Source organism: Leucoraja erinacea, chromosome 7 (assembly GCF_028641065.1).
Source record: "Leucoraja erinacea ecotype New England chromosome 7, Leri_hhj_1, whole genome shotgun sequence".
Classification (NCBI taxonomy): domain Eukaryota; kingdom Metazoa; phylum Chordata; class Chondrichthyes; order Rajiformes; family Rajidae; genus Leucoraja; species Leucoraja erinaceus.
This window is the reverse complement of record NC_073383.1, coordinates 38,357,344-38,377,324: the sequence shown is the minus strand read 5'-3', so window position 1 is coordinate 38,377,324 and position 19,981 is coordinate 38,357,344. Positions and strand designations below refer to the sequence as shown.

The window sequence follows — 19,981 nt, the reverse complement described above, 5'->3', positions numbered from 1 at the left end:
ATTAACTATACTCTTCATGACTTACCCTTTGAAATAGAGCTGATATCACATTGGTGATTCCCCCCCCCCCCCCCCCGGATAATTTAATGCTATTGAGAAACAATGTTAGAGCATTACCATGTGTTTCTGGTGTGAATGAAAATAAATATTCAGGAGCTCTGGATAAACTTTATTATCCACTGCAGTGTTTCTATCGAATATCAATCCTGACATATTCTTCATATTCTTCGATTAATTACATCCCAGAAATATCCTTTTACCTATATACAGTTTGTCATTTCCCTATTGGTTAACATACCTTCCATCAACTTTTTTTGGTTCCCCAATTTTTAATCTCCCCCCGCCCATTGCTCTTCATCTCCTAATTCACCAGTTTCGAAAACCATCCTTTCTACCCTGTTCCCAGCACATTCGCTATCTTTCACAGAGCACAACTTGATTGTCTCCATATTTTAGATTTTCTCTTTAGTTGGTATTGTCTACCATGTGCTGCGTCTTGATCTTACTTCATGTTAAAAGAATGAGTCACTAGAGACTGTTATTGTTTTCAGTGTTAAATATGTAGTTCATTATATACTGGGGCTAATACATATTGTGGTTAAGAGATTGAAACACATCTACAAGTTAATACATTTGAGGCCTAGGCTACCTCCTGCACTATGACTGACCTATCAGCTACCATAGTAACGACTAGATCAAAATTGCAGTTTTTTTTACGGGGTTCTCAGGTAACAATGCACTCTATGCCTAAAATTTGGATTATCAGTGGCAACTAATATTCCAGGCAGTGATCATTAGAAGGGTCTAATCAGGCCCTTTAGCTACATTACTGATTCCTACAACATTGCAAAATTAAATGTTCAGAAGGCATTTGGACAGGTACATGGATAGAAAAGAGTGGAGGGATATGGGTCGAATGTTGGAAAATTGAATTTGAGGCCTGCATGAAAGAGTTGAGTAAATGAACCCATATTAGTGCTGCATAAGTATAATATAAATCCTGAAAAGAGCGGGGGCTAGATGTCATGCATTGAGTGGCTCCCATGACATAATTAAAAAGGAGCAAGACAGGAGATTGATGAAATATTTTATTTTCTCCTTTTCCAACGTCATGGGAATTTTGGACTCCAGTAATTCAAAAGACAGCTCGCCATTCATTACCAACTCTGGGGCAATTAGGGAAAGTTATCAAATGTTAGCAATGTTATTTACTATATATGAATGTAAAAAAAGACACAATGGGTTACATATAAACGTACATTCAATATTCACCAAATAGTAATTTCTGTTCTGTAACAAGATTATATTAACAAGATGAATAGGCCCAATATGTAGCACTTGGATTAGTATATATGTAATCGGAGCAATTTAGAATCTGAACAGTCTCACAATTGAAAGACATCAATAATTCATTTATGAATTGCTAACTGAGTAGTATTGTCAATATTGTCAAAAGTTTTAGAGAGAGTTCTGCTGGATAGAATAAATGAGTTTGTTAACTCCACAGATAACCAGTTTGGTTTTAAAGCTAAACATGGCACTGACTTATGCATGTATGCCCTAAAGGAGATTGTAAACAAATATAGAGGCAAACACTCTTCAATCCTTATGTGCTTTATTGATGCTTCCAAAGCCTTTGACCGTGTTAATCACAGAAAGCTGGTTGTTAAAATGAGTCAAAGAGGGGTGCCTAAATACGTTGTGAGAATTCTGGCTTACTGGTATGCCCACCAGACTATGCAAATAAAATGGGGCAATAGGGTCTCAGCCCCATTTGGGGTTAGCAATGGTGTTAGACAAGGGGGAATTTTGTCCCCAGTCCTTTTTAATCTTTATATTTATGATCTGTCCATACAATTGAAAGCCTGTAATACTGGGTGCATGATTGATAATATTTTAGTGAACCATATTATGTATGCAGATGATCTTGTGGTCTTTAATCCATCTAGCGCTGGTCTCCAGCAGCTCCTTACTATATGTTCTGTGTATGGTGTGGAACATGATATTAAATATAATGCTTGTAAGAGAAGAGTGTTGTTATGATCTGTAGAACCAAAGAGGATAAATGTCTAAAATTTCCTGATTTTAAATTGTCTGACAATAATCTTAGTGTCTGTAATAAGGTAAAATATCTAGGGCATTTTATTACAGAACAAATGACAGATGATGAGGATATTTAAAGGCAACGACGCATGCAGTATGTACAGGCAAATATTCTCTTGCGTAAGTTTGTGTGTGTGTGTGCAGATGTGGTGAAGATGTCGCTATTTAGAGCATACTGCACACCACTGTATACTGCGCACCTGTGGTCGAACTATGGAAAGACAAGTTTGCAGAGACTAAAGGTGTCGTATAAAAATGCCATGAGAACACTGCTAAGGAAACCTAGATGGTGTAGTGCTAGTAACATGTTTGTGACTGCAGGGGTCAGTACTTTAGAAGCTATCCTAAGAAATTGTATGTATAAATTCATTTGCTGGATAAATGACTCTAAAAATGTAATTATTGTGGCCTTGTCAAACATAAAGTTTAGTAATACACACTACGAACCCCAGCTGTGTAGACACTGGTATCGGTGTCTCGTTGTAGGACATTGATCATTCTTTTATTCTGGATTTTAATTCATGTATTGTGTTTTCTTTTAATATATAATTTATGATGCTTTTATAAGTGATATACTAAGATTTTATATGTACTTTATGATATTTTTTAATATGCAATGCATTTTTATGTAATGTTGCCCCTTGTCTGGACCTTGAGTCCGAAATAAAGTTGATTATTATTATTATATTAGTAATGACACCATACTGATCTTGATAAGATATGTAACTTTACATTTTCACTCATTTGTTATTAGTAATTAAACAAGATTAATAACTGCATTGGAATGTACCAACCAGGTTAATATTTAGACATCGGTGTACATCTACTGGGTGAATTATTAGTTGAGATGGGTATTGATTTTAAATGTTATGAGTAACTTGGTAAGGGCATCAAAATTTCGATGATACTTAATTAGTAACTGAAATTGTTGCATTATAGTACCTAATATCTTGGTGAGTGGAATTGGAACCCCCCCACCCCACCCTCCCACCCTGCTAAAAATACTAAAGTTGATATCTGCATCTGTCGTGCTATGGAACTGGAGAGGTCAATCTGCTCCTTCAGCTCTTGAATTCATTTATCCAGATAAATCATGATTGTCTCACATATTTACTTTGGTAAATCTTGGTTTCAATCAGTTTGTCCATCCGCCAATCAGTTGTCAGTCGGCCATCAAGCACATCATTTTGTGGGAGAGGCTTCCGGATTTACATTCTCTCCCTGATGTTGCCCCTTAATGCCCTATCCTTGAAATTAAGGATAGGCTCTCTGCCACTGGAGAAATTATTTCCCCAGATCAACTCTTTTACACTTGGTAAATCGTGATAGACTATGGTAAATCGTAACTGGAGTTGACCTATGTCCATACGCACCTCTGAAGAGTTGAACGTAATTATTTTGTTTTCTGCCCACATAATAAGTATGTTTATTAACCTTGCGTACTGGCACCTTGTTGTCTACAGTAAAAGCACTAGTTCAGTGTATCATTTGTACAGTGATGATGTACTATTTATTGCACTGAAAAATAACTTAATGAATCTAAGTATTAATGTATTTCTGTGATAACTCTTAAATCAAATATGTGTAAATCTGCATATGTTTAATAGATAAATGTAAGAAACAAACATTATGGCAATCTAAGCATATTTTCTGTCCTGTGAATGTTGGGCCATAGTAATTATGAATAAATTGTCCGACAGGAATTGTAACCACCGTGATACCCTCAAATAGCAACATGACAGATGCCCATCCCGTTCAATGGATCCCACCACATTCTATTCCAGTCAAACAGTACATTGTGCGTTGGAGGCCTGTAAGTAAACAATTCTATCAGTGATTAATGCTAGTGGAGAGTCTTGGCTATCCTCCATTGCCTTGAACTGGAGAACTGGAAATTGGTGTTGGTTTATTATTGTTACCTGTATCAAGATACAATGAAAATGTTTGCTTTGTGAGGCATCCAGGAAAATCCTACCACGCATCAGTGGAATCTTATCACGCATGAGTACAACAGGTAGTTCTCTGCAATTTCTTGCAATCTTGGACAAAACAGTTGTCAAACTAAATTGATGCATCTAGTTAGAATTGCTCTCAGTTCAAAGCAAGGAGACTGCAAGGCTGTGCCCCCAGACAAATCCGATGCAATGTGCTCATTATTTCCTTTGCATAGGGTGTTAACCGGTGTGAAATTTCTAATCCCTTTCTGCGCCCTGTTAGCTGGTGTGAAATTCCTGATTCCTTTCCATGCCATATTAACCAGTGTGAAATTTCTGATGCGGAGACGGTCATTTAAAAAGGGTGGTAGCCTGGGAAAGTAATCTTTCCAGAGAAAACTGCCAATAATTGCATCCTTGTAACGTGCTTCAGTAAATAAGCAACAGATGTATATTAGCAAGGAAGACATGAACCAGGCACCTTACCTTATCCTAAAGGCACGGGCAGTTATTTATTTATTTATTCATTTATTTATTTCCATGGCAGTGGGCCTGAGATTCACACCAATATGTCAGTGTGTATAATCCAAACTCATATGCCTGTCTGCCTGTTTTCAAAAAAGGTACTGTGCAGTCAAAGGTACCAACTTTAAAGGCGCCTTTGAAACATGTTACTCTTGTAATGGAGGGCTGGGTGTCTACACAGTTTTCAGGAGTGTTTTCTTTGGCGATCTGGACAATATCTGGCCCTCAACTAACATGCTAAAATACTTTGGTTCAATATCACATTGTTATCAGTGGGACCTTGCTGCATTCAATAGTGGCATCACTTCAGAAGCATATTACCAGCTGCAAATCACTTGAAGATGTTCTGAGGCTGTGAAAGGCACATTCACTCTTTACCTGATTAACTACAAAGGGGGAGACCAGAGTTTTATTAGTGAGCGAGTACCTCTTTCAAAGTATTTATTTGCAGGAGTCCACAGGATCTTAGTCATTTAAACAGGCTGCAAATTGTCAGACTCATTGAATTTATTTTACCACAGTGTGATTTGAACTAACAAGTTTATAGGATCTCTCTACAGCTTTGTAACTACGAGCCTAAAAAGCCCTTTGTTCAAAATATACTACCCTGGCCCTTTGATCCACCTTTCATCTTGTTTGTCCAGCACTATTTTATGTGGTGGACCTATCCAGAATATATCCTAACATCCTGAAACATTAGGAATGCGTGAAAATAGAAATAATTCACCATCTAATTGTACAGACAGAAACTTGAACCGTATAGAGCTCTGTTTATGCAATTCCATGGAATCATAGATCATAGTCATAGAGTCGTACAGCATCGAAACAGACCCTGTGGCCCATCATAGTAGCCATTCCTGTTGAACATGCATTAATCCCATTTACCCATATTAGGTCCATTGTTTTCTCTGCTGTGGCGATTTAAGATGCTTCTAACATGCCATGACAGTATCTGCTTCCATTATTTTAGACTGAATATTCCAGAATCCAAGCACCCTCTGTAAGAAATCTACTCCTTCCACCTTTCCTGAACCACGTTGTAGCTGACCTGCCCTTTGACCTCAAAGGTTCTATGCAAAAGACTTGGTGACTTGGTGAAAACATTATGGAGCTTGTACAATGTTCCATTGCTCAATCCATTGTCAATAAAGAGGTTGTCATTTCCAGCTCAGTATTGGCATAAAAACAGCCCTAGAAAGCAGCCAAATGTGTTAAAGCTTTCAAGGCCAATACACTAACATTGTCACACATTTCCTTCACATTGGAAATTATGACCCAAGACAGGCCTTTGGTACATGGCCAAAATATTTCATATCTCTTGAGTGTTTTTTTGTTGCCTGTGCTACCTTTTAAATCAGACAGCCTCTCCTCAGCCATTCCTCCCCATGAACTTCCTCAATCCCCACTCCTTTCCAAAATGTGCACCTGGCTGTAATTTCCTTACTGCATTTTCCTGGATCATCCACCATCTGATTCTGAACCATCACATGATGTAGGTTTCTCCCTGCCACCTCCATCTACAAACTCATCTGATTTCAACAAGGCCGGTGCTTCCTCTGACAAGAGAAATGGTTTCATACTCTGCCGTAATATTCAGTGGTCTACCCAACACCATGACATTCCCCACAAGTGCTTTGTGCATGATCTTGGGTTTCTTGAGCAAGGTAAAAGGTACCCAATATCCCAAAGTGAATAGTCGGATGGTTTTAAAGAGATGGCTGAAAACCAGAGGAATATTTATTGTGTGAAAAAGTTGTCAGACTGAGAAAATAACGATAATATGCGCAAAAATGATTGCTGGCAATTGATTCCTGATTGCATGCTTCCTGCTTGACATGTTTTTAATAAAGCCTCAGGAATGTTAAAATAGTTTATTAGCCTGTAACAGTTTGTGATTTGGCTCGAACAGCTAATAAGCAGATCAGAGATTGGAAAAATATATTTTTTAATATAGTTTTTTGAAATCTAAGGCCGTAACAGGCACAGGAATCTGGGTTGGTGGTAGGTGGGACAGAAAGACCCAAGAACATTGCATGGAAAAGTCGATGTGCATGCATGTGTATGGGTCCGCGAGTTGATAATCTGCAAGCAACACGCGGACCCATATATATAAGCACATTTCTATCTATAAGGATGTAAGTTCTATATCAGCACATGTACAGATCTGCGCATGCACACCACACACAGCTACATATACAAATATCCACACTTAGAATTTCCTTTTGCTGCCCGTTAAGTTAGTTTGTGTGTATGTGTGTGTCCTATGCAGAAAAACTCAAGGATACAATGGCGCACGGTGACCATTCCAGGCCACACGCATTCCTACACGATTAGTTCGCTGCGCCCCGGAATCACCTATGAGGCCCAGCTGATCAGCATCATGCGCAATGGCCAGAGACAAGTCTCCGACTTTGGATTCACAACCTCGAGTGGACATCGTAAGTAAAACATCTAGATGGGGGCTCTTTCTCCGACCCCTAATCCAGCCTTCTTTGGTGGCCCATTTACCAATGGTGCAGAGCATGGGTACACTGAGGTAGCACACCTGTCAGGAAAGACCCTGCTACCGACAGTAATTTTTTCTGTGATTCAAGAAATGTAGTGATTACAGTACTTTCACCTTCACCACAAACCTGTGATTATTACCCTGCAAATGCTTCTCCCCTGACTCTCAATTGGGTGCAATGTGGGGAGGTTTTGCACAGTAATAGGACCAACCAATTTGATCTCTTAAATAAAGTTACCTCTTGAATATCCATCAATATCCACAAAACCAGCCATCTTGAAACTTCCAAATGACTACCAGCGTCGACAGTGTTTTGCAGAAAGATGGAAGGATCCCCATTCCCTTTACTGTGTGATTCTGACACCACTTTGTGAATGGTCTTTTTCACGTTTTAAAAGTTGTGTCTCCTAATTATCAATTTCATTCCTTCATTAAACGCTTGAATTTAATCTGAAACAGAATCCCTTTCTCTCTGTCTCCATTCTGACAAAGGGTTTCTGACCTAAATAATTAATTTTGTTTCTTTTTTAACAGATGCAGTCTGACATGCTGCGTGTTTTTTAAGTATTTTGCACCTACAGTTTTTTTTTTCAACTCAGTTCACCTTTCATAATCGGGAGAATGCAAGCCTGTTCCCTGAAACCTGGCCTCATAAAGCTAACCCACATTTGTAATTCCAAATCTGCTATTGGTATTGTCACCAAGTGTTTTTCCCGCTCAACAGCTCCAGTCCCGAGACCTGAGTCCATCGCTGAAGTCACTTCCAACAGTTTTGTGGTGTCCTGGTCGTCTGCCTCCAACACGGCGTCGGGCTACAAGATCAAGTACACGCTCAGCGAGGATGGCGCGGAGCCCCAGTACCTATGTAAGCCCTCCTCTGGCAACTGTCCCTTCCTAGCTTGTCGTACGCGTGAGCTCGCACCAAATGAAGCTACCGGGTGACCATCTTGAGCACTCTCCTCGGTTTATTTTAGGTCACTGAGATGGAATTTAGTCAGATTTATACAGCATAGAAAGGCTCTGCAACCCACCAGATTCTTACACCAATCTACTTTGATATTATTCCCATTTTCCCATTAACTCCCACTCTCTCCAAATTTTACCACTCGAGTAAGAGCAATTTACTGTGGACAGTTATTCTATTAATCACTACATCTTTGGGGTGTGGGAGGAAACTGGAGCTCCCAGGGAAAACCCATGTGGTTACAGGGAGAACAGGCAAGCTCCACAGATAGCATTCAGGAACAGGTTTGTGCCCAGATCGCTAGACCTGTGAGGCAACGCCGCTACTAGGTGAACCTTTTGAGCCACCTCCTGAATGTCTTCTTGGACCAGGAAATATTCTTTGTGAACCTGTTTGCCCCCCCTCCCAACTTCCCCAAACTCAGTTCTTTCCAACCTTCCCTAATGGCCCTGAATGATGCTTCTCCAAGCTTCTGAAGACCTGTGGACTGGGAAGTCTCTTTCTCTTTAATTGGAGGGGTGGGGTAGTGCGGAACCTGCATAATGGAGGATAAGGGTATGTGGGACTGAAATAAATTGGAGCATAATCATCACACGTCACACAAAAGGCAAACACTCACACTATATCTGTTTGAGCATTGGACCTTCAGTGACCTTTGCAACAAGGTCAAGAGACAACCTGCTTGGTGTAGGGAGGAGCTTGCCTGTTGGAATTGGATCGAGGTACAAATTTTGCAATAGTTGCAATGTGCAGATAGCTATTAATGACTATGATATAGTTGGGATCACGGAGACATGGCTCCAGGGTGACCAAGGCTGGGAGCTGAACATCCAGGGATATTCAATATTCAGGAGGGATAGACAGAAGGAAAAGGAGGTGGGGTAGCATTGCTGGTTAGAGAGGAGATTAACGCAATAGAAAGGAAGGACATTAGCTTGGAGGATGTGGAATCGATATGGGTAGAGCTGCGAAATACTAAGGGGCAGAAAACGCTAGTGGGAGTTGTGTACAGGCCACCTAACAGTAGTAGTGGAGTTGGGGATGGCATTAAACAGGAAATTAGAAATGCGTGCAACAAAGGTAAAACGGTTATACTGGGTGACTTCAGTCTACATATAGATTGGGTGAATCAAATTGGCAGGAGTGCTGAGGAAGAGGATTTCTTGGAATGTATGCGGGATAGTTTTCTAAACCAACATGTAGAGGAACCAACGAGAGAGTACGCTATTCTAGACTGGGGATTGAGTAATGAGGAAGGGTTAGTTAGCAGTCTTGTTGTGCGTGGCCCCTTGGGCAATAGTGACCATAATATGGTCGAGTTCTTCATAAGGATGGAGGGTGGCATAGTTAATTCAGAAACAAGGGTTCTGATCTTAAAGAAAGGTAACTTTGAGGGTATGAGACGTGAATTGGCCAAGATAGACAGGCAATTGATTCTTAAAGGGTTGACGGTGGATATGCAATGGAAGACATTTAAAGACTGCATGGATGAACTACAACAATTGTTCATCCCAGTTTGGCAAAAGAATAAATCGGGGAAGGTAGTGCATCCGTGGATAACAAGGGAAATCAAGGTTAGTATCAAAACAAAAGATGAAGCATACAAATTAGCCAGAAAAAGCAGCCTACCAGAGGACTGGGAGAAATTCAGAGCCCAGAAGAGGAGGACAAAGGGCTTAATCAAGAAAGGGAAAATAAATTGTGAAAGAACTGGCAGGGAACATAAAAACTGACTGCAAAAGTTTTTATAGATATGTGAAGAGAAAAAGATTAGTTAAAATTAGGTCCCTTGCAGTCAGAAACAGATGAATTGATTATGGGGAACAAGGACATGGCAGACCAATTGAATAACTACTGTCTTCACTAAGGAAGACATTAATAATCTGCCGGAAATAGCAGGCGACCGGGGGTCAAATGAGATGGAGGAACTGAGTGAAATCCAGGTTAGCCGGGAAGTGGTGTTAGGTAAATTGAATGGATTAAAGGCCGATAAATCCCCAGGGCCAGATAGGCTGCATCCCAGAGTACTTAAGGAAGTAGCCCCAGAAATAGTGGATGCATTAGTGATAATTTTTCAAAACTCTTTAGATTCTGAAGTAGTTCCTGAGGATTGGAGGGTAGCTAATGTAACCCCACATTTTAAAAATGGAGGGAGTAAGAAAACGGGGAATTTAGACCAGTTAGTCTAACATCGGTAGTGGGGAAACTGCTAGTCTTTTATTAAAGATGGGATAGCAGCACATTTGGAAAGTGGTGAAATCATTGGACAAAGTCAGCATGGATTTATGAAAGGTAAATCATGTCTGACGAATCTTATAGAATTTTTCGAGGATGTAACTGGTAGAGTGGATAAGGGAGAACCAGTAGTTGTGTTATATCTGGACTTTCAGAAGGCTTTCGACAAGGTCCCACATAAGAGATTAGTATGCAAACATAAAGCACACGGTATTAGGGGTTCAGTATTGATGTGGATAGAGAACTGGCTGGCAGACGGGAAGGAAAGAGTAGGAGTAAACGGGTCCTTTTCAGAATGGCAGGCAGTGACTCAGGCAGGTACCCCAAGGCTCAGTGCTGGGACCCCAGCTATTTACAAGATATATGAATTATCTGGATGAGGGAATTGAATGCAACATCTCCAAGTTTGCGGATGACACGAAGCTGGGAGGCAGTGTTAGCTGTGAGGAGGATGCTAGGAGGCTGCAAGGTGACTTGAATAGGTTGGGTGAGTGGGCAAATGCACGGCAGATGCAGTATAATGTGGATAAATGTGAGGTTATCCACTTTGGTGGCAAAAACAGGAAAGTAGATTATTATCTGAATGGTGGCCGATTAGGAAAAGGGGAGATGCAACGAGACCTGGGTGTCATGGTACACCCGTCATTGAAAGTAGGCATGCAGGTGCAGCAGACAGTGAAGAAAGCGAATGGTATATTAGCATTCATAGCAACAGGATTTGAGTATTGGAGCAGGGAGGTTCTACTGCAGGTGTACAGGGTCTTGGTGAGACCACACCTGGAGTATTGCGTACAGTTTTGGTCTCCTAATCTGAGGAAGGACATTCTTGCCATAGAGGTAGTACAGAGAATGTTCACCAGACTGATTCCTGGTATGTCAGGACATTCATATGAAGAAAGACTGGATAGACTCGGCTTGTACTCGCTAGAATTTATAAGATTGAGGGGAGATCTTATAGAAACTTACAAAATTCATAAGGGGTTGGACAGGCTAAATGCAGGAAGATTGTTCCCGATGTTGGGGAAGTTCAGAGCAATGGATCACAGTTTAAGGATAAGGGAGAAATCTTTTAGGACTGAGATGAGAAAAACATTTTTCACACAGAGAGTGGTGAATCTCTGGAATTCTCTGCCACAGAAGGTAGTTGAGGCCAGTGCATTGGCTATATTTAAGAGGGAATTAGATGTGGCACTTGTGGCTAAAGGTATCTGTGTATGGAGAGAAGGCAGGTACAGGATACTGAGTTGGATGATCATCCATGATCATATTGAATGGTGGTGCAGGCTCGAAGGGCTGAATGGCCTACTCCTGCACCTATTTTCTATGTTTCTATGTTGAGCTGATAGCTGAATGAACCTTATCACGGGACAGACTTTCAGAAAGGTATGAGGCCAAGGGGAGACTAAAACCTGAACATATATTCTTGTTGCAGGACACATCTAATCGGGAAATATAACTGGAGTGTAATCGGTGTTGTCACAAGGGTAATACAGTGCTGCAGCTGGTAGAGCTGCTGACTTATTGGCCAGAGTTCGATCCGGATCTTGGTCACAGTCTGGAATTTGCACGTTCACCATGTGAACGCATGCATTTCCTCCAGGTGCTCCGATTTCCACCCGTATCCGAAAGACATGCGGGTTTGTAGGTTAAATCACCTCTAAAATTGCCCCTAATGTGTATCAAGTGAATGCAAAAGAGGGATAACATAGAACTAGTGTGATTCACCCCTTTGGGTGATATATTGCCACATGGACTATGTGGTCCTTTTTCTATGCTGTATATCTAAACTAAACTAAGATAGAGGATCTATTAAGCCCATGGCAAGCAGTGGTAATGACCAAAGTGTATTGTAGTAATGATGGTTGAGGGTTAAACATTTGTTGGCATCAGTGGGAACTTCCATTCTCTACGCTGACATCTTTTACACCCACCTGAGAAAGCAGATAGTGCCTCGCTTTAATGCTTCACTGTTAAAATCTGTGAAAGGTGGCGGCTCTGACAATGTTTGACATCTTCTAGTATTACTTTGGAAGCAGGAGTCAGAAATTCTATATTTGTTCACTGCAGTGGAGCATGATTCTACATTTGTTCATGTCACCCGATATAAAGGTGAATAGCTAGTGTATTCCCCAGGTAATGGGAATAAAACTAGAGGGCATTAATTCAAGGTGAGCGGGAAAGATTTGTAAAGAACCTGACGGGCAACTTTTTTGCACCTTGGGTGGTGAGTGCATGCAATGAGCTGCCAGAGGAAATAGTTGAGGCAAGTACAAAAGGAAAGTTTGGAGGGAAATGGATCAGGCACAGGCAAACGGGACTAGCTCAGTTAGACAACTCTGTCAGTATAGATGAGTTGAGCCGATGGGCCCATATCTGTGTTGCATAACTCCTTGACTCCAAACAACACGCAGGTAGCCACTGTTATTAATGACCTATCTCTTTTGACATTGACCAAGCTTGTTCTGGCAATATGAGTTGTCAGCATACCAACAAACTCTTCGCCCAATGTCCAGGGCAACATTCACCCAATATCTGGCCAACATTTACCCTGAAACACCTAGGAAAAAAAAAAAAAGATTTCAGCTAGTTGTTGGCCTTGTGTGGGATGGTTTGGGAATGCTGTTCAGGCAGAAGGCTGGTCTAATTGGCAGCACAACAATTAGTTTCAATAGTGCTCCCTTAACACAGACTAAAGTTGATGCAGTGGGGTATTAGGACTGATGGTCAAGAGAGGTTTAGGGAGGGGATTTTTGAAGTCATGATCCTTGTAGCTGAAGGAAATAATCTGGGATGAGTAAGAGATGAACATTTTAGAAGCACTGAGATGTTGGATGGTTGAGAGGCATTGAGAATGTTGCAGATGGAGGAGAAAGAGGACACAGCGAGTTGAAAATGTGAATGAGAGCTTTATACTGGAGCTGCTGCTGGAGTGGGAGCCAGTGTGAGTCAGCAAGTGTCTAAGCATTCTAAAATATATCAGAATAACAATCAGACATGAGAGGCCTTAGGTGGACTATGGAGGCACATTTATCGGGCAATCGTAAAATGTATCTTTCTTACTTTAACAATCTTACTCTTTCTATATTCAGATGCTCCAAAGACGGCCTCAAGTTTTACCATTCCCAACCTGCTGCCTGGGCGCAGATACACTGTGAATGTTATTGAAATTTCATCAGAAGGAGAAAATGTGATTCTAACAACGATGCCCAAAACAGGTTGGTTACTAAGTGGGGACATCTCACGGGCAGTTCTTTTGCACAACCCGTAATATTTCTAGATTTGTTCAATAATCTTCTGCCTTTCCTTGCAGCACCTGATGCTCCCACTAGCCCCAAAGTGAACATGGCGGAAGATACCTCAATCACTATCAGTTGGTCCAAACCTCAAGCCCCCATCTCAGGTACCTTGAGCCTTGTGCTTTGGTTGACACAACAAGCATCATATCAGGACAAGCATTCTGAGATAAAAAGGACCAAAATTACATGGGCCTCAAATCCCACCATGATAGCTGTCACCAGATTGGACGCATACATACACATACACACACACGGTTTTCTGGGTTACTCGTCTCAATAACTTAACCACTGCACCAACAAAGTGCTAAAACGTTTCAAAAACAGTACTTTCTTATTAATGTAAGTTCAAGTTTTATAGAGAGATACAACTTAATTAAGAGACCAATTGAGAACTACCAGCATGTCACAAAGACCTAAGTGGTTGCTCATTGATTGATATTTAGTAACATATCTATTGCTGTTTAATAACCTGTGACTGGCTTGTAGGTCATTTGAACAATGACTACCTTCTAGGAGGAGAGGTTACAGAATGGTAGAGACTAACCAGCTGGGGTGGACATGGGGCCAACCAAAGATGGTGGAAATCTAAAATGAAAAGCAGAAACTGCTTAAAATACTCATCCGGTCAAGCATCTTTTGGGAAGGAGCGAAAATATTAATTTCCGGTGACAGAGGGAGGAGGGGATTGGAGATAAACAGCAAGTGATAGCGCTAAGCATTGTTGGTCGCTTACAACAATAGTATGAAGAAGGTGGTGCATGACTAATGGCATGGTTAACATTTTATCTGGGCTTCTCTGCAGGTTACCGGGTGGTGTACACACCCTCTATGGAAGGGGCCAGCACCGAGATCAATCTGCCTAGTACCACCACCAATCTGACCCTTACTGACCTCAACCCTGGCACCAAGTATATTATCAACATCTACTCCGTGGAAGAGAGCCAGGAGAGTGCCCCTCTGGTCATCCTGCATTCTACAACGGGTAATCCAATCGCAGGTACAAAGCACTCGTCCATCCGGGTTGGGGCAAGGCAGAGATGAATGTCTAGAGCACAGGCTGTTTGCAGAGAGATAGATAAAGAGAAGGAACTGATTTGGGGAAAACCAAATTATGGAAAGATGGTCGCTGAAGCTAATCTCAAGGCTCTGCAGGCTGGGAGTCCTGCAAAGTGTCAATTTCTGCTAATTTCTAAACTCTGGAGGAACAGTGGAGGATCTTGGATAGAGATAGGAAGGTCTTGGGGCTATACCTAGCAAAGGAGCAGCACCCAACCATACAGTTGGTACAAAGATCCACTGGTACCAAATTCTTTACTCTTCACTTAAAATTTCAGTAGTCAGCTGATTCTCAACACAGAGTCAAAAAAAATAGTGAATACATTTAACGAATGGCCACAGAGTCCAACTGGCTCGTTCAAAATTTCACCCAATTAGAAAACGGTTTCCATACACATATCCACGTGAGTACATCCAATTTCTCACGGTGTATTTTTTGACAAGTATGAACTCACTGAAAACATGTGCAAGAATATAAAGAAGAAACTAAATGTGTACTTCAAAACTTACTTGAACAAAGTTATCAGTATTGTGCACACTACTACAATGTGCTACTTTCAGGTATGTTGGCCCTGTAGATCTACCGAACTGAGAAATCACAATCCACTTGTAGCAAGGTGATATCTTTAAAGAGCCTGTCCCACCAGCATGCGATAGCATGCGTCTAGCATGACCAAACGTGGTGGCTTGAGGCTTACGGCCTCGCGGGGCCGGTCCCACTTCCAACCGCGGAGCCGTCTGGAGTTGTGCGGGGCTGGTCCCGACATCATACTCACCAATCAGCTGGGCAGGAGGCGGGCCAACTGAATTTGGACGTCGCACGGCGTCGGTCGGTGACGTCATCACGCAACGGCACGCCGGGTGGTGACGTCATCGGGCAACGCCACGAGCTAGGCGACGCCATCATCGAGATGCTGCGTACGGCGTCGAGACGCTGCGTACGCCCGTCGAGGCGCTGCGTACAGCCTCAATGCGGCTGCAGGCCGACAGGCCGTTGCTGCGCGGAATTTTTGAACAGTCAGTTTTTCGGAGCCTCGTGCGATGTCGGGACCAGTCCCGCATAACTCCATATGGCTCTGGCGATCGAAGTGGGACCGGCCCCGCAAGGCCGTATGGCTCAAGCGACCACGTGGCATGGAGTCGCATGCTGGTGGGACAGGCCCTTTAGGCACTGAAGAATGGCATCTCAATGCTAGTCTCAGCAGATCAAAAAGATTTCTAAACCTAACAAGGTGCTACATTCTTTGAAATGGCAAGAATTGCCAATCATGTTCCATCTGCACTTCCTCCGTAGCTGTAATACTATATTCTGCACACTTGGTTATTTTTTATTTTGTGCTCCTTGATGCCTTTTTGTATAGTGTGATTTTCCTGGATTCACTGTATTTCGGTACACATAATTACTCAAATATAAATACCAATACCAAAGGACACTTGCCTCTCAAGGCTGCTCCATTTTCAAAATGCCTGTTCATACTGATCCCATTTTATTCTCACTACATTCCTATCAACTCCCTCTTAGATTTTACCACCTCACCCACACAAACAGGGGCAATTAAACTGGCCAATCAACCTACCAATCCGAACATCTTTGCACCAGGGGGAAACTGGAAGAAACAGTGAGATTCTGCATGCGTGACATTCTTCTGATTTAAATCGGAATTCCGATTTTTTTGATTTTCCTAGAAATTTCCTAGAGGTTTTCCTAGATTTTTTCACCTCGACTAAACCCCTTGATTAGACTAAACCTCGCCTTGCCTAAAACTTGCCTCACAACTCACTACGAAACCTCGCGTCGACTAAACATCACCTCCCACTTAAAGTCACTAAAACCTCCCACCTCACGACTAAACTCCACCTCACACATAATCGCCGCCTCTCCGCGCCTGGTCCCGCCCCCCCCTGGTTGGAGCTGCTCCGCTAATGTTAAGAGCTGCCAATAGGAGCGAGTGAGAGGCGGCGAATAGTGGAGGCGCGGATTAGGTGTGAGGTGTGGTTTAATCGTGAGGTGGGAGGTTTAGTTAAATTGAGGGAGGTGGGGTTTAGTGAGGTACGGTTTAGTCGAAGTGAGATTTAGGTGTGAGGAGAAGTTTGGTAGTGAGGTATCATCAAGGCGAGGGGTTTAGTGAGGCGAGGGATTTAGTCCAGGTGTAGGTGAGGAGAAATGAGTAGGTAAAGTAGGGAGAAGTGAGTGTCTGAGCTCAAGAAGGGAGACTGAGATGCTTCTGAAGGAGATGAGACCACTGCCTTCTGTGGCAGAGAATTCCACAAATTCACAACTCTCAGTGAAAAAGGTATTCTCATCTCAGTGCTAGGCAAAGAGACATTTCAGGTAACATTTTTTGTAAAGATATTTTTAGCTGTATGAAGTAATTTGTTGAAACATATATGATTATTAAGGGTTTGGGCACGCTAGAGGCAGGAAACATGTTCCCAATGCTGGGAGAGTCCAGAACTAGGGGCTACAGTTTATGAATAAGGGGTAGACCATTTGTAACTGAGATGAGGAAAGGCTTTTTCGCACAGAGAGTTGTGAAGCTGGAATTCTCTGCCTCAGAATGCAGTGGAGACCAATTCTCTGGAGGCTTTCAAGACAGTTAGATCAAGCTCTTAAAGATAGCAGAGTCAAGGAATATGGGGTGAAGGCAGAAACGGATCATAGTGAATGGCGGTGTTGGCTCGATGGGCCGAATGGCCTACTCCTGTATCTATTGTCTATTGTCTATTTCATGAAATATACCCTTTGGCGGTTATTTTACTGATTATGTGTTAGGTAAATTCTAAGCTTTGGTTATGTAAACTATCAGCAGAAAGCTTGGGAATCACTTCAAATTATTCAAAGTGCAGGAGCTTCAGGGGGCACTGCCCCTAGACCCTGCCGGGGGCCTAGCCGGCCTCCTGAACCCTCAGACAATACTACCTATATCTTTTCTGGAGGTGAATATCATGCCCGGATCATGGTAAATTTCAGACAATCAGCATTAGATATAGATAGATATGCCATTTATTGTCACTATACATGTACAATGAAATTAAAAGCTGCTCGTACTCAGTGCATACATATAATTTAGTACAAAAAACAAGAAACAGAAAACAAAAACAGAAGGGAGAAGGGGGGGGGGGGATAGGTGCACAATTTTGCGGCGCTATATACATATATACAGATGGAAGTCCGGGTGTTGGGCTGTGAAGTCAGTGCATGTGTGAATTTAGAGTAGTTATAATTTTCGGAAAACAACTGTTCCTGAGTCTATTTGTCCTGGATTTGATGCACCTATAGCGCCTTCCAGAAGGCAGCAGGTCGAACAGTCCAAACGCAGGATGGGAGTTGTCCTTGATGGGAGTTGTCCTTGGAGTTGTCCTTGTCCTTGGATTGGAGATCAGGATTGAGCCTGGCCCGCTGGAGTTGTAGGACAGCAGCTCTATCAGCTGCACACTAACCAGTTACAACCTGTTACAAGTCTGGACAGTTACAAATAACAGTTTTATAACTGTTACTTGTGCTATATAAATGCAGTTTCTTTTTGTTTCACGCTGAAAATTCTGTGGGAGACGAATCTAAATGCCAATATTGAAGAGTTCAATATTGCGCATCTGTTCCAAAACCCTGCCAATGTGGACTGTTTCTCGTCTTTTTAAGTGTTTTTTTCATTTGAGACACTACCAAGAACTGCACAAACCCTGCTTTCCCAGAAACAGTGGCTGTGCAGAAGGTTAATTGACAGAACTGAGGTCCAGAAGTTGTTGTTGGAGCCCATCAGTGGACAGAGAGCAGCTGGATGCGTTAGCAGTGGCGGAGAGGTCTCTTGAAACTTATCTAGAGGGGGATAAGGGGGGGGGGGGGGGTCAACACCACCCTAAATGCCGTTCAGACCATGAAGGAATTCATGCTGTGCCCTGGGTAACTACTAAAATCATCCTAAATTATTGGCTTATAATATTTGAATATAACATTTCCAGCCAACCCTGCGTCAGACTGAATCAATCTGTCCATAATTGACCTAATGATATTACGGGTTTCCTGTCAGGCTTCCAAGGGAGATTGTTAAGGAGAAAGGGGGTCTGTCTGCAAACAGGATTCCACAGAGAATCTTTGATCAGATAATAAGATCTTGAGGGGAACTGTTGATTACCTTGAGGATTGACAGATGAGATGTTGATACTTGGGACAAACATCTTTCACAATCCCTGCCATAAAAGGTCTCCTTCAATCAGCCTTCCTTTAGTTTTAGTTCTGAACTGTCCACTTCGCATGATCAGTGCTGCAGCCTAGATGCCAATGCTCAGGTTTTGGGAATGGGAGGAGGATGAGACAAGGAGGGTAATGTTGCTGTGATCCTACCTTGCTCATATCCATTGTTTCTTCCAGATATCATGAAGCCTCCTACAAAAATGCATTTCAGTGACATCACTGACAGCACGTTTACTGTCTCATGGACACCACCAATCGGCAAGAAACCAAACTACCTGGTCACAGTCCAACAGATCAGCGACCGAGGCCGGCCAGTCATCTCCCTGCCTATTTCTAAGAGCACCTACGTTGAGATCACCAACCTGGAGCCGGGGTCTATTTATCGCTTTCGTGTGTACGCAATGGACGGTGGGAGAAAGAGCAGCCCGCTAATCGGGGAGCAAGCCACCAGTAAGTCTGAGCAATGCAAGGTCAGGCCAGGAACCTCTTACAATGGTCTCTGTCACCAATTAAGTTGGGTGTAGATGAAACCCTAGAATCACCCCAGTGGAGTTCTGCTGCTACTGGTCTTGGAGATGCACAGGTTAGCGCCGTCACTGGATTGGGTTCAGGCAGGTTCCCAGCCTCAGTTATGTGGCATCTCCAATGCAAACGCCGCGGTTCCCTCAAACTGCAGAAAAAAAGAGGTGTCAATTCCAATGTGCCATGTGCCAGCAAGAGAGAACAAAAAAGAAAAATACGAACAAATTTACCTTGCGCATGGCCTTAAATATAGGAAAAGCTCATTCAGTGCATGGAGAGAGGCTTCATTCCCCCTTACTGCCCTAAACAGGATTCCAGTTAATCAATTCCAGTTAAATAAATTACTATTGTTTTGTCATTCAATTGGTTTTAATGACATCCCCTTTATTTCTCTTGGCTCAGAGTACCTGTTACTTGCAGCATTGCATTCCTCTTCTGTCAACAGGCTGATCCTTCATCCCCACCCTCCTGGGCTCCACTATTTCCAAGTTTTTACACTTATTATGAATTGTCGCAAGCAGACTACACAGCATGATGGGATCCTAATCAGTATCAACCAACAACCTCCTAAGGGAGTTACAACTGGGACTGCACACATGTGGGAATAGTGTTCAAAGAAAAAACAAAACAACTTATAGCATGCTTTTC

The 19,981-nt window shown here is 42.3% G+C and overlaps 1 protein-coding gene across 3 annotated transcripts in view; it reads left to right on the top strand.

The window, feature by feature from the left end:
- LOC129698895 (fibronectin-like) overlaps positions 1-19,981 on the top strand; it is a 104,378-nt gene that overhangs the window by 27,860 nt on the left and 56,537 nt on the right. For all 3 annotated transcript variants that reach the window (XM_055638310.1, XM_055638309.1, XM_055638311.1), the window contains exons 13-19: positions 3,804-3,916; positions 6,832-7,000; positions 7,793-7,933; positions 13,357-13,482; positions 13,578-13,667; positions 14,366-14,560; positions 18,989-19,261. In XM_055638310.1, the coding sequence (XP_055494285.1) occupies positions 3,804-3,916; positions 6,832-7,000; positions 7,793-7,933; positions 13,357-13,482; positions 13,578-13,667; positions 14,366-14,560; positions 18,989-19,261 (1,107 nt within the window). The remainder of the gene's footprint in view (positions 1-3,803; positions 3,917-6,831; positions 7,001-7,792; positions 7,934-13,356; positions 13,483-13,577; positions 13,668-14,365; positions 14,561-18,988; positions 19,262-19,981) is intronic.